Source organism: Callithrix jacchus, chromosome 17 (genome assembly GCF_049354715.1).
Source record: "Callithrix jacchus isolate 240 chromosome 17, calJac240_pri, whole genome shotgun sequence".
Taxonomy (NCBI): domain Eukaryota; kingdom Metazoa; phylum Chordata; class Mammalia; order Primates; family Cebidae; genus Callithrix; species Callithrix jacchus.
In genome coordinates this window covers 54,199,041-54,214,039 of record NC_133518.1, presented here as the reverse complement: position 1 = coordinate 54,214,039, position 14,999 = coordinate 54,199,041, and the positions used below count along the sequence as shown (strand labels likewise).

General features: G+C 42.9%; 1 protein-coding gene across 7 annotated transcripts in view; it reads left to right on the top strand.

Annotated features, from left to right (window-relative positions):
• Positions 1 to 14,999, top strand: part of METTL6 (methyltransferase 6, tRNA N3-cytidine) — a 42,955-nt gene that overhangs the window by 16,973 nt on the left and 10,983 nt on the right. The window contains exons 4-7 of one of the 7 annotated variants that reach the window (XR_013528655.1): positions 551 to 721; positions 2,845 to 2,986; positions 4,392 to 4,674; positions 6,039 to 7,358. Coding sequence is in view for 6 of the 7 variants with exons in the window: in XM_002759628.7 (XP_002759674.1) it covers positions 551 to 721; positions 2,845 to 2,986; positions 6,039 to 6,220 (495 nt within the window). In the remaining variant the exon portion in view is untranslated. Of the gene's footprint in view, positions 1 to 550; positions 722 to 2,844; positions 2,987 to 4,391; positions 4,675 to 6,038; positions 9,685 to 10,846; positions 11,020 to 14,999 lie in introns of those variants that run through there. The other 6 variants (XM_002759628.7, XM_054247127.2, XM_008983852.5 and 3 more) reach the window with 6 other exon arrangements.

Below are 14,999 nucleotides of genomic sequence, written 5' to 3'. Positions count from 1 at the left end.
TGAGGCCAGGAGTTCAAAACTAACCTGGACAACATAGCAAGACCCCATCTTTAAAAAAATAAAAATTTAGCCAGATGCAGTGGTGCCTACCTGTAGTTCCAGCAGCTCTGGAGGCTGAGGTGGGAGGATGACTTGGGCTCAAAAGGTGAAGGCTACAGTGAGCCATGATCATGCCACCCATGTAGCCCAGGGGACAGAGTGAGACCCTGTCTCTTTAAAGAAACAGAAAGAAGCAGAGGCCAGTTTTGGATCACCATCCCTCTGGAAATAATATGCTTCTAAAATGCTCAGTTTTGAATATGTGATACTCTTATTCTCTCCTCAGTTAAAAATGATATATTAAAATGAAGTCTTGCCCCTTGTAGCAGTAGTGAATATTACATGCTTTATATGTGAGTGATTTATTAATCAGTTTTATCTGGTAACAAAGTGATCATTTCTATATATACAAGTGGAAATAGGATCACCTTTTGATGTTGTATTTTTCCATTTTCTATATGTATCAGCATAGTGGTTGCATTAAAATCCATTTGTATTTTTTCCCTTCTAGCAAAATCCTTTATATGACACAGAAAGATGCAAGGTATTCCAGTGTGATCTGACAAAAGATGATCTTCTGGATCATGTACCACCAGAATCTGTGGATGTTGTTTTGTTGATATTTGTGCTCTCAGCTATTCATCCTGATAAGATGCACCTTGTCTTACAAAACATTTACAAGGTTAGTGATTTGGGCCTGCACTTGAGGGTTGGACAGTCCTGATTCTTTTGCTTACCCTCTCTCATGAGGCTCATGTACTGTCTAAATTCACATGGTCTCTCCATCCTCACTAGGTAGACTGTAGTCAGTGTTTAGAAAGGGGTCCTCTGGCATAAAACATCCACTCTAAATTCTGATTTGTGTAGTGGCATGGCTGCTCTTTAGAGCTTGGCCAGCCCAGGGACAAGGATGATTTTGCAGTTACCTGGAATCCATGGAGTCCTGCTATGAGGTGAGAGGAGTTATGGTTCAGTGGTCAAGAGTCCACAGTTTGGCCAGGTGCAGTGGCTCACATCTGTAATCCCAGCACTTTGGGAGGCTGAGGCAGGTGAATCACTTGAGGTCAGGAGTTCGAAACCACCCTGGCCAACATAGCGATACCTTGTCTCTAAAAAAAGAGTTAATGCATGATCACTTAACCCTTTTGAGTATTGGTTTCCTTATCTCACATGAGAATAATAATCACATTCCTTTGTCTCACAATTGGGTGAAGATACAATGAGAAAATGTATGGTGAAGCTGTCAAATGCTAGTCGTGTATCAGTCATTAGCACCGTCATTGAGCTACATATTGTGGCACAGTGAAATGAGAGCTGAGACTCAGAATGAGGAAAACCAACCTGAATCAGTAAAAAGCCAAAATGATATTCTGTTTTTTTTTAAAGAAAGAGTTGAGGAACCGCCATCTTCCAGTAATTCACGAAAATGACGAACACAAAGGGAAAGAGGAGAGGCACTCGATATATGTTCTCTAGGCGTCTTAGAAAACACGGAGTTGTCCTTTGGCCACGTATATGTGAATCTATAAGAAAGGTGCTATTGTAGACATCAAGGGAGTGGGTACTGTTCAAAAAGGAATGCCCCACCAATGTTACCATGGCAAAACAGTGTTCCCCAGCATGCTGTTGGCATTTCTGTAAACAAACAAGGGCAAGATTCTTGCCAAGAGAATTAATGTGCATATTGAGCACATCAAGCTCTCTAAGAGTTGAGATAGCTTCCTGAAATGCGTGAAGGAGAAGGATCAAAAAAAGAAGCCAAAGAGAAAGGTACCTAAGTTCAAGTGAAGTGCCAGCCTGCTCCACCCAGAGAGGATGCACTGTGTGAGAACCAGTGGGAAGGAGCCTGACTGAGCTGCTGGAACCTATTCCCTATGAATTCATGGCATAATAGTTGTTAAAAAAAAAAGAAAAGAACTCTGGACTGTTAAAAAAAAAAAGTTGAATACAGTTTGAGTACTAGGAGATGGTGAATAAAATGTTGTAAGAAAGTGCTTTGATGAGGATAACACTTTTATTTATTGTCTCTAACACTTTATTTTTTTGAGACAGAGTCTTGCTGTGTCACTCACACTGGAGGGCAGTGGCATGGACATGGCTCACTGCAACCTCAACCTCCTGGGTTCAAGCAGTTCTCCCACCTGAGCCTCTCAAGTAGCTAGAACTACAGGCACACACCATCATATCCAGCTAATTTTTAATTTTTTGTAGAGATGTGGTCTCACTATATTGCCCAGGTTGGTCTCTAACACTTTAATCCTGTGACACTGGACATTCCAGAGTGCTCTTGGAAGTACTCAAAAAGTGTCTTCAGGGCTCAGCAAGGTGGTTCATGCCTGTAATCCCCACACTTTGGGAGCCTGAGTTGGGCAGATCACTTGAGGTGAGGAGTTTGAGACCAGCCTGGCCAACATGGTGAAACCTCATCTCTACTAAAATTAAAAAATTAGCTGGGCATGATGGCAGGCACCTATAATCCCAGCTACTTGGGAGGCTGGGGCTTGAGAATCACTTGAACATGGAAGGTGGAGGTTGCAGTGAGCTGAGATCATGCCGCTGCACTCCGGCCTGGGCGACGGAGCAGAACTTCATCTCAAAAAAAAAAAACCAAAAGTGTCTTAGTGTTGTGGAGTCCTGACCGAAGTTAATATCTTTTTAACTAATAGGCCATTTTGGTTCCGTATTATGTGTATTTCAGTCTGTCCCCTTAATAATGATCACAAATTCATTTTAAGTCCTAATTTAATCAGGTTTTATTTGGACAGGGTTCTCCAAAGTCACATTTAACCTGCTTTTGTTTCATAGGTATTAAAACCAGGAAAAAGTGTCTTGTTTCGTGACTACGGGCTGTATGATCATGCCATGCTTAGGTTTAAAGCTGGCAGCAAACTTGGAGAAAACTTTTATGTTAGACAAGATGGGACCAGATCATATTTTTTTACTGATGGTAAGAGGAATGGAATCTAGTCTTTAAATGTTTTATTCTTTGTTTCTGTTTATTTGATTGTATTATCACTGCAAGGCTGCTTGGAGAAGGCTTGCGACTACACTTAGCACACATGCACAAGACCCCGCAGCAAGCCATCTGCTGCACAGCAGTCAGCACCTGGAAGGCACAGACCTGGCCCCTGCCCTTGAGGAGCTCACAGACCTTCTCTGGTGTCAGTGATTCCCTTAGTGGACAGCCTCGACATACTATGTTGATGCCCTACTAGGAACTGTGCTGGAATAAGAGGGAGGGCAAGTCAGAAACTTACCCTTGTCTAGTTAAAAATAAAGCTAATCAGTATAATGCCTTGAGCTTACTTTCCCATGGCACAAAGTCAGGAAACCTTTTTCTGTAGAATTGATTGGATCTGTTTTGGGTTTTTGTTGTTGTTGTTTTTGAGACAGAGTCTTATTCTGTCACCCAGGCTAGGGTGCAGTGATAGAGTTGGGGTTTTAACCATGTTGCCCAGGCTGGTCTCGAACTCCTGAGCTCAAATGATCTGTTTGTCTCAGCCTCTGAAATAGGTGGGATTATAGGCATGAGTCACTATACCTGGCCTGGATCTGTTTTTAACTAAATATGCAAATCTGCTGTAAAGAGGTGTTTGTTTATTTTTGAGACAGATTCTTATTCTGTTGCCCACACTGGAGGGCAGTGGTATGATCTTGGCTCACTGCAACCTCCACCACCCAGGCTCAAGTGATTCTCATGCCTCAGCCTCCCAAGTAGCAGGACTTACAAGTGTGTGCCACCACACCCAGCTAATTTTTGTATTTTTAGTAGAGATGGGGTTTTGCCATGTTGACCAGGCTGCTCTTAAACTCCTGGTCTCAAGTGATCTGCTCACCTCAGCCTCCCAAAGTTGTGGAACTGCAGGCATGAGCCACCATGCCCAGCCCAAAGAGGTATTTAAAAAGTCGTTTTTGGCCGGGCATCGTGGCTGACGCCTATAATCCCAGTACTTTGGGAGGCTGAGGCAGGTGGATCACCTAAGGTTGGGAGCTCAAGACCAGCCTGACCAACATGGAGAAACCCCATCTCTACTGAAAATACAAAATTAGCCGAGCGTGGTGGTGCATGCCTGTAATCCCAGCTACTAGGGAGGCTGAGGCAGGAGAATGGCTTAAACCTGGGAGGCAGAGATTGTGGTGAGCCGAGATAGTGCCATTGCACTTCAGCTTGGGCAACAAGAGTGAAACTCTGTCTCAAAAAAAAAAAGTCATTTTTGATAAGAAAATGTGGAACATTATTTCAGTCTTCTAGGTGTCTTGAACAAAGTCTGCCTAATCATCTAGACTGGGAGATAATTACCTTCTTAACCTCTATTTTAACAAACATTTTTCATCTTGAAATATTCTTTTAGATACCAAAATGAGCTGAAATTGAGTGATTACTACTAAAGCTGCAAAATTATCTGGGAGGCTGAGGCAGGAGGATCACTTAAGCTCAGGAGTTCAGTAACAGCCTGGGAAACAGTGAAACTTTGTCTCTACTAAAAATTTAAAAAATATATTAGCCAGGATTGGTGGCATGCACTTGTGGTCCCAGATGCTTAGGAGGCTGAGGCAAGAGGATTGTTTGGCCCCAGAAGACAGAGGTTGCGGTGAACTACGATCATGCCACTGCACTCCAGCTTGGGTGACAAGGTGAGAAAGCTGTCTCAAATAAAACAGAACAAAATGAAAAAAAACTGCAAAATTATTAAAATAGGTTAAAATTCAAAAGCAGTTTTAATTTGTAACATCTAAACCAATTGTAAATCTTGAGAAGATGCAGTGATACCTGCAAAGTGTTTCAGAGCGTGTTCTCTGGAGCAGTGCTCTTAGTCAGAGTCTTTGTTTTTGCCGTCTAGCCATTTATCCTACTTGTTTCATTTAATGTGTAGTGATGTATTATTTGAGTTAGATTTTCCTGCAGCTAGGTCACCATTGGTTATATTTCTCCACTCTGATCACAGATTTTCCTCCTTCCTGTTAGGAAGAATAAGATATTTGAGGTAAACAAATTGAGCACATGTAGACCTTGTAGGAATGTTGCCAGTTTTTATGTTTTTGTTCGGAAATGGGAAATAATAAGATAAATTTTAAAAAGGAATATAATCGGCTGGGTGCAGTGGTTCACACCTGTAATCTCAGCACTTTGGGAGGCCAACATGGGTGGATCATTTGAGGTCACGGGTTTGAGACCAGCCTGGCCAACATAGTGAAACCCTGTCTCTACTAAAAATACAAAAAAAATTAACCAGGCATGGTAGTGTGTACCTGTAGTCCCAGCTACTTAAGAGGCTGAGGCAGGAGGATCACTTAAGCCCAGAAGGCGGAGGTTGCACTCTAGCCTGAGTGACAGAGCCACACTCTGTCTCAAAAAAAAAAAAAAAAAAAAGAATACTTAATTTAAAAAAGGAATATAGGCCAGTTGCGGTGGCTCACGCCTGTAATCCCAGCATTTTTGAAGGCCGAGGCGGGTGGATCACTAGGTCAGGAGTTTGAGACCAGCCTGACCATTATGTTGAAACCCCATCTCTACTAAGGATACAAAAATTAGCTGGGCGTGGTGGTGTGCACCTGTAGTCCCAGGTACTTGGGAGGCTGAGGCAGAAGAATTGCTGAACCCAGGAGGCGGAGGTTGCAGTGAGCTGAGATTGCAACACTGCACTCCAGCCTGGGAGACAGCAAGGCTCCGTCTCAAAAAAAAAAGGAATATAACCAGTTTGAAATTGTTTCTTTTTACTCGGGCTTTTGTATCTGAGAATTCATAATAGGGCAAGATGCACACACCAGGTTGTTGTTCACTTTGTTCTGATTAAATTGTTTAATTGAAGGTTTCCGTTTGGGTAGAAGAGGAGGCGTGTATTAGTTCTGTAATCAAAACCTTTACATTGTAGCACTGAGGTTTTCAATTAAAAAATATTAAAATAGTCTCAGCCCTCTATTCCTCCTCTCAGGGACTGCAAAGCAAATGTAATGTTATCAAGACTTTTGAGCATTGTTGATTGATACTTGTCTTACAGCATTCCTGGCCCAGCTCTTTATGGACACAGGTTATGAAGAAGTGGTAAACGAGTATGTGTTTCGAGAGACGGTGAATAAAAAAGAAGGCCTGTGTGTGCCGAGAGTTTTCCTTCAGAGCAAATTTCAGAAGCCTCCTAAGAATCCATCTCCTGTGATCCTGGGCCTTGATCATAAGTCCTGACCTTTCATGAGGTTGGCATTCATACCTCCCCTTGAAGAGGAAATTTAAAATTACTCTTTTGGTCGGGTGCAATGGCTCATGCCTGTAATCCCAGCACTTTGGGAGGCCGAGATGGGGGGATCACCTGAGGCCAGGAGTTTGAGACCAACCTGGCCAACATGTTGAAACCCCATCTGTACTAAAAATACAAAAAAATTAGCTGGACATGGTGGCGGGTGCGTGTAATCCCAGCTACTCGGGAGGCTGAGGTAGGAGAATTTCTTGAAGCTGAGAGGTGGAGGTTGCAGTGAGCCGAGATCATGCCACTGCACTAAGCCTGGGCAACAGAGCGAGACCCTGTTTCATAAATAAATAAAATTACTCTTTTTACTTTACATATTTTTTGAGACAGGATCTTGTGGTGCTCAGGCTGGAGTGCAGTGGTGTGATCAAAGCTCATTGTAGCCTTGACCTCCCTGGGCTCTAGTAATCCTCTTGTCTCAGGCTCCTGAGTAGCTAGGACTACAGGTGTGAGTCACCATGCCTGGCCCTTAATTTTTTTTAATGAGCATGTACGGTAGTCCCCCTTTATCCATGGTTTCACTGAACACAGTTTCAATTACCTGTTTTCAACTGCAGTCAGTTACTTAGATAGTTTGAGATAAGTTATAGGCTCATGACTATAACCCCAGCACTTTGGGAGGCTGAGGCCAGGAGATCCCTTGAGCCCAGGAGTTCAAGACCAGTGTGGGCAACATGGTGAAACCCTGTCTCTACAGAAAATACAAAAATTAGCCAGACATGGTGGCATGTGGCTGTAGTCCCAGCTAGGGTGGGAGAATGGCTTGAGCCTGGAAGGTGGAGGTTGCAGTAAGTCGAGATCATGCTACTGCACTGCAGCCTGGGCAACAAAGCGAGAATCTGTCTCAAAATAAATATATATTTTTAAAGAGAGATCACATTTACCTAACTTTATTACAAAAAGTTAGGATTTGGTACCATCTGTGATTTTAGGCCACCACTGGGGGTTTTGAAACATATCTCCCGCAGATAAGGGGAAACTGCTATGTACTTTTTGTATTAAAAAATAGGAAGTATATGTGTGTTTGTGTGTTAAGGACCTGTAAATAAAACTTCAAGGCCTGAAAAGTAATGAAAATTTTATAGAATAACATAATTTAGCCATATCGTTCACTGTAAAATTCCACAAAGAAAAGCCTAAGGAGTTCGTAGCACATAGAGATCCTTGTCATTACTCATGTGACTCTGTGAGTGTTCCTCTCCTCCAGGCAGCATGTCAGATGGATAGTCATGGAGAAAAATGAGGCCAAGTAGACTAAAATAAGATACTCATATATATTTTTAGCCTAAAGGATTGTTCTTTTTTCTTCTTTTTCCAGTGTCATATTTGCCCATTGGTCTCCACTTTAGTTCATTTATGTATTTCTCAAAACCAGTTGTCCACAAATACTCTGTCAATTGCTCTGTCTGTGCCCAAGAACTCTCCGTGGCTCCCTGCCTGATTGTTGAGACCCCCTGTCATTGGGTCAGTTCCTTGCCACACTGTTTGCCTTGGGGGAGAGAGGGGATGGCCACCACCTGTCCTCCCCTCTGCCCCATTTGTCCAGTGCTGTTTCTCTGAGAAGATGGCTGATGTCTAGTTTAGAGTTAGAATTTCAGAGTTGAGAGGGGTGTTAGAATGGACTGTTCCAACTCCCTCTGGTAAATGAGGAAGCAGTAGCAAAAGGTAAATGATGAGCCCAAAACCATGTAGCTAGTGTTGTGGAATATGGGGAAATCCCTAAATTGGTCTACTGACCTGTTTCCCAATCATTGCCTTATAATGACTTTTCCTCTATGAAGTAAAATCCAAATTCTTTTGTTCTGCTCACAAGAGTTAAGCCTGTAAACCTTTCTGTTTCCCTTTCTGTAGAAAGCTGTTTGTGAGAACACTGTCTTTAGTACGTGACTGGACTGCGTGCAGCAGGCCTGGGCCCTTCAACTCCAACCACATCTGGAGGATGGGTCGCAGATTGAAGGGTTGGATAATAGTCATAGTCACTGTACAATCAGAATAAATCCTCCTGGCTTCTGAAGAGAAGAGGGACAGGCAGCAGGGCTCAGACTGTGCTTGCTGGGCTTTGTGATTCTGCCATCACTCCTCAACTTCTTGGGAGGCGCTGATGGAACTTATAATTAAGGAGGAGCTAAAGGGAGCCTCATTGGCCTTCTCACAGTGAGAGTCCAGCCCTGACCAAAAGCAGCCTCAGGCTCCCCGCTTTCAGTCCAGTGCTCTCTCCCAAAGCCCCCTCCACCAAATGAATCCCACTTCAGCTTCAGCCCCAGACACTGTCCCCTCCACAGAAGTCCTTTCACCTGTGTCTTTGCTAAGTCTGGCCAATGTTTCTTGGATTTTAGTGGCTAAACTGGATAAAGACAGGCCATTTAAAGTAGAAAAGTGGGAGCTTGGGTGATGTAGCAAGACCCAATCTCTATGAAAAATATAAGAAAATTAGCCAGGTGTGGTGGTGTACTCCTGTAGTCCCAACTACTCAGGACACTGAGGTTGAAGGATTGCATGGGCCCGGGAGTTGGAGGCTGCAGCAATGGAGTGAGCCATTATCACTCCACTGCACGACAGCCTGGGTGCAGAGCGAGACCCTGTCTCCAATTTACAAAAAGAGGAGCAAGTAGCAGCGCAGCGCAGCGCAGCATAGCATAGCATAGCATAGCCTACCATTAGCATAGCATTAGCATAGCATACCCGTGCTTTTGTTATCAGAAGTTATTTGGAATTTTGGCCTCGTTCCTTAACCTGTTTGAACCTCACATTCCTCATTTTTATAATGGGGATAACTCCTAACTCAAAAGTGTTCAGAGGATTAAAGAAAGTACATAAATATGGCACATAAGTATCATTTCCTTTAATCTTCATTTTTTGAGCATAGAAGTTATACATTCATATGGAAAAGTGTACAAATCATAAATATTTAGCTCACTGACATCACAAAGTGAACACATCTGTGTGACGTGTCCAGCATGACTGGCATCCCAGAAACCTCCCCACCTCTGTGTCTTGTTCCAGTCACTCTCCCTGTAAGGATATACTCTATTCTGAAGTCTAACACCAGAAAGTAGTTTTTCTTCTATTGAAAATTCTCCCCCAAAGAGTTCAAGGACAACTTACAAAAATACAAAAATTACATGATTTTAAGTAAGGAAATTGGGCTAAAGGAAAAAATAACCTTATCTACACAAACTGCATTACAGGAGGTCTTATACACTTCAGGATAATTAACCAATTTTGCTTCCTAGTAGTCAGCATAAAGAGGGAAACGAGATCAAGTCCAGACTCCATGTGATAAACCTGAGACCGCTACACCTAATCTGGAGATCTAAGGAACCTTTCCCTCTAGTTCCCATGAAGAGAGCACTGTAACATAGCAAATTTAGGAGATTTACCAACAATAAACACAAGTATCAAAGCATTGTTTCTGTTAATGTTGCATAACATAGATATAATCCCTAAAGGACTAGTCAAATACTTTGTAGCTGGAGAGGACTGAAAGGAGATGGTCTAGGTGGGTTTTAGAATCTCTAGTAGACTAACAGGCTGTTGGTCCTTTTGGCAGTCTTTCATCAATACTGTTCTCAGTGGAGGGTTTGATGTGAATCTAAGAACCAGGAGGTCTAGGTTCTTCTCCCTTAAAAGGGCAGGTATTGATTGGGCAGACCATCTGGCCAAGAGACGAGTAGGAATGACTTCAGAGAAAGCAAAATAGGTTGATGAAGCCCTCTTCCTTTGCCAGTGCTGGCTGGGGGTACACCTGTGAAAGGGGCCAACAGTTTCCTCCAAACACAACTTGGGAGTTTTCTCTACCCACAGGAGTAATTATGGCCCCAGATTCTAATCCTATAAAGCCAGGCTGCAAAAGTTTTCATTTAGAATATTTAAAGCTGAAGCTGGATGTGGTGGCTCATGCCTGTAGTTTCAGCACTTTGGGAGGCTAGGGTGGGTGGATCACATGAGGCCGAGAGTTAGAGACCAACCTGGCCAACATGTCAAAACCCCATCTCTACTAAAAATATAAAAATTATCTGGGCGTTGTGGTGCACGTCTGTAATCCCAGCTAATTAAGAGGCTGAGGCTCGCTTGAACCCGAGGTGATTACAATGAGCCCAGGTTGTGCCACTGCACTTCAGCCTGGGTGACAGAGTAAGACTTTGTCTCAAATAAATAAATACATGCATACAATGTTTAAAGCTGGTTTAATGACATGATATTGAGCAAGTGGCCTCTCATATATTTAAGAAACATTAAGATTATAACTGGCTGGGTGCAGTGGCTCATGCCTGTAATCCCAGCACTTTGGGAGGCCGAGGTGGGTGGATCACCTGAGGTTAGGAGTTTGAGACCAGCTTGCCCAACATGGTGAAACCCAATCTCTACTAAAAATACGAAAAATTAGCCAGATGTGGTGGCAAATGTCTTTAGTCTCAGCTACTCGGGAAGCTGAGGCAGGAGAATCGCCTGAATCTGGGAGGTGGTAGTTGCACTGAGTCAAGATCGTGCCACTGCACTCCAGCCTGGGTGACAGTGAGATTCCATTTTTTTAAAAATTATAACTTGAGATTTTTTTTTCATAGGTGGGCCAGGATTGGAAGTGGGCCCAGGCAGCTGACAACTTCAAGATATGTTGATTGTAAAATGTACTTCTTCTTAATTTAATGAGGTGACGCAGTCCTTCAGTATTTTAACTATGAGACAGTAGATTGGTTCACAAGCATTTTAAAGGCCAAACATAAAAATGACTTCAGTCTCACTGCCTTGATGTTGTGTTCATTCTCCCTGGGGTGCACATTTCCATCAGTGCACCCCAAATTAAGACAACAGAGGATCAGGTTCTCCCACAGCTTGGGTGCTTAGGGCCCAGGAAAGCAAGACCATGGTGGGTTTAGTAGCAAAACTCTGTGGAATCATATAGACCACAAAGAGTCAACCAATATTGCCCTGTCTTCACAGACAGAAAACAGCCCCCAGCAATGTAGTGAATACTGGTTAACAATACTACAAAAAATAGTAGAAATACTATATTATATTAAAATATTCTATATAGCACTAAATGTTTCTTTTGAACTTTTCACGTGTATTAATACATATAGTATAGTGATATATATATACACATGTATATATATTCCATACAATAGTAGTAATACAATTTTATTATAGGATTTGGAATATGAATAAATGGGTTCAAGTGCAAAACTTGCCCAGTACAAACTACCAACTTGTTTGAACTTCAGACTTCACATGTCTAAGACTGAGATCTTAGTACCCGGTACCTGTTGGGGCTGCTGCCAAGGTTAAATGAGATAATTCAGATGGGAGTGCTTGGTTTACTATAAAGTACCAGTCAAATGCTAGTTATTTCTATTATTTTGTATTTCTCCAGAAAGTATATTGTTACATTGAAATGGTGGAGCAGCTCACGAACCAACTTTTTCAAGGTTTAATCTTGGGGGTCCTTGCAAGGGCTCAGGATTTGCATGTAGCACCACAAGGTGGTGCTAGACACTAAATGTTATTGGCCTTCTGCTCCCCTCTTAGTTACATAGCGTCCGTTTTTTATTGTTATTGAAGAATATGGAAAATATTTATTACAAATGTGTTTTCTAGATCCACTTATAAGTTCATAAGATCAATTTTGGCCTCACTGGAGATTAGAAAGAAGTGTGCTTTACCCAACGTTCAGTCTGCTTTACCTACGGAAAGTGCTTTCAGTTAAATCTAGGAAGCATTTTAAGGCAATGTCTGTGATGGGCCTGAAAGGTGTCTGCAATGCCCCCCACACATTGGGGAGCATGAATACGTGCTGGACACCAATCAGGGTCCTAATTTGTTCCTGTGAGTAAATACCCCTTTGCACTTCCTATCCCCAAATGGTTTTGTGGATTTGCTTTTACTGTTGTTCGGAATTAAAGCCAAAGCAGAGAAGGGACTGCAGCCCAGATAATTGTCTGCCTCACACAAATCTTATTTATAGCTATCTTTGATAGCATTTGGTTCCCTATTTCACAGTTGTCAACTAAGGAAGGGAAAATTGGGAAATAAGTAAACTGAGACAGTTTTTCAGCCATGTTCTCTATTGGGAAGCAGACATTGCTCACACACAAAAAAAGTTCTGCAACTGAAACCAAATGCTTTATAAAAATAAAATTAGTAGGGCACAGTAGCACATGCCTGTAGTCCCAGCTACTTAGGAGGCTGAGGCAGGAGAATCACTGGAGGCCAGGTGTTCAAGGCTACAGTGCACTATAATCTCACCTGTGAATAAACCAGCCACCGCACTCCAGCTTAAGCAACATAGCAGGACCTTGTCTTTAAAAATATAAAAATTTAAAAAGAAGGGCCAGGCACTGTGGCTCACGTCTGTATTCCCAGTACTTTGGGAGGCCGAGGCAGGTGGATCACCTAAAGTCAGGAGTTTGAGACCAGCCTGACCAACATGGTGAAACCCTGTCTCTACTAAAAATACAAAAAAAAAAAAAAAAAAAAATTAGCTGGTCTTGGTGGTGTGCATCTGTAATCCCAGGTACTTGGGAGGCTGAGGCAGGTGAATCGCTTGAACCTGGGAGGTGGAGTTTGTGGTGAGCTGAGATCATGTTGCTGCACTCCAGCCTGAGTGGCAAGGGCAAAACTCTATCTCAAAAAATAAATTAGATGTTTTTCACTTTTCCTTCCTGTCCTTCTCAAATGTGTGGTATTTCATTAAATAGTATTCATTGGGTACCAGCTGGGTTCAGGGCACTCTGGGGTCACTCTGGCTGGAGTGCAGGGTTGGGATGAGGGGAGAGTGTGGTATCAGAGGCATTTGAACCAGAGCAACTCCATTTTGAATAGGGGCTGAGTGAAATGAGGCTGAGACCTGCTGGGCTGCATTCCCAGGAGGTTAAGGCATTCTTAGTCACAGGATGAGATAGGAGGTCAGCATAAGATTTGGTCATAAAGACCTTGCTTATAAAACAAGTTGTAATAAGGAAGCCAGCCAAATTCCAGCAAAACTAAGATGATGACAAGAATGACCTCTGGTCATTCTCACTGTTACACTCCCACCAGCGCCATGACAGTTTACGAATGCTATGGCAATGTCAGCAAGTTGCCCTATATGGTCTAAAAAGGGGAGGCATGAATAATCCACCCTTTGTCTAGCATATCATCAAGGAATAACCATAAAAATGGGCAACCAGCAGCCCTCGGGGCTGCTCTATCTGTGGAGTAACCATTTTTTATTCCTTTACCTTCCTAATAAACTTGCTTTCACTTTATGGACTCTGAATTATTGTACTAGATCCAAGAACCCTCTATTGGAGTCTGCATTGGGACCCCTTCCCAGTAACATGCATGTGCTGGGAGGTGGGGAAACAGCTCCAGTCATATGTTCACCCAGCCACCAGAGTAAGCTACACTAGGAAACCAAATACAAACAGAAAGCCAGCGGAAGAAAAAAGAGGAAGAACAGTTGTGGAAAACATGAGTGCCATAACTGTCACTGTCATTTGGAAAGAATATTTCCACATTTTCGCACTAGAGGCCTTATATTCTCTGGTCTGGGGCATGGCCACGGAGATGAGAACATGACACATAGCTCCTCGGAGCAAGCTGCCAAACATGTCTAGATCTATAAGGAAAATACCAGGACTGGCAAAATGAGACAATTCCTGAAGCAAACTGCTAGCAAAATGGTCAATTCTAATTAGAAATAATTATAAATTATGCCCTCTCTCACCACTTCTATTCAATATAGTATTGGGGGGGAAAAAAGAGAAATAATTATAAATTAAATGAGGCCAGGCACGTTGGCTCATACCTTTAATCCCTGCATTTCCGGAGGCTGAGGACATGAAAATCACTTGAGACCAGGAGTTGGGAGAGCAGTGATCCTCCTGCCTCAGACTCCCCAGTAACTGGGATTACAGGCATGTGCCACCACACCTGGCTAATTTTGTATTTTTAGTAGAATTGGGGTCACCATGTTGGCCAGGCCGATCTCAAACTCCTGACTTCAGGTGATTTGCCTGCCTCAGCCTCTCAAAGTGCCACCATACCTGGTCAGGTTTTTGCATTTCTGGCAACTGCCACTCGGACCTGCCCACTGTTCCTGTGGTCCCCACTCAGGGATCACTTCAGCCCAAGAGGATCGCTTCAACTCCGTAAGATCTCATCTCCGACCCAACCAATGGGCTCCCCACTCCCTGGCCCCCTGCCCGCCAAACTATCCTTGAAAAAAAGAAAAGAAAAACCCTAGTCTCCGAATTTGTGGAGAGACTGTTTTGAGTAATAAAACTCTGGTCTCTCCCCATTGCAGTTCCTCTGCCTTGATAGGTTGGCTCTATCTGGGCAGCAAGCAAAACGAATCCACTGTGTTACTAGAAAGGGGTCCTGATCCAGACCCCAGAAGAGGGTTCTTGGACCTCATGCAAGAAAGAACTGGGGGTGGGTCCACAGAATAAAATGAAAGCAAATTTATTAGAGAAGTAAAGAAACGAAAGAATGGCTATTCCGCAGTCATGGTAGTGGCATGGGCTGCTCAACTGAGTATACTTACAGTTATTTCTTGATCATGTGCTAAATAAAGGGTAGATTAATCATGAGTGTTCTGAAAAGGGGGTGGGCAATCCTCAGAACTAAGGGTTCCTTCCTGCTTTAGACCATATAGGGTAACTTCCAGACATTTGTAAACTGTCATGGCACTGGTGGGTGTGTGTTTTACCATGCCCAAAATACAAAATACATCTAATA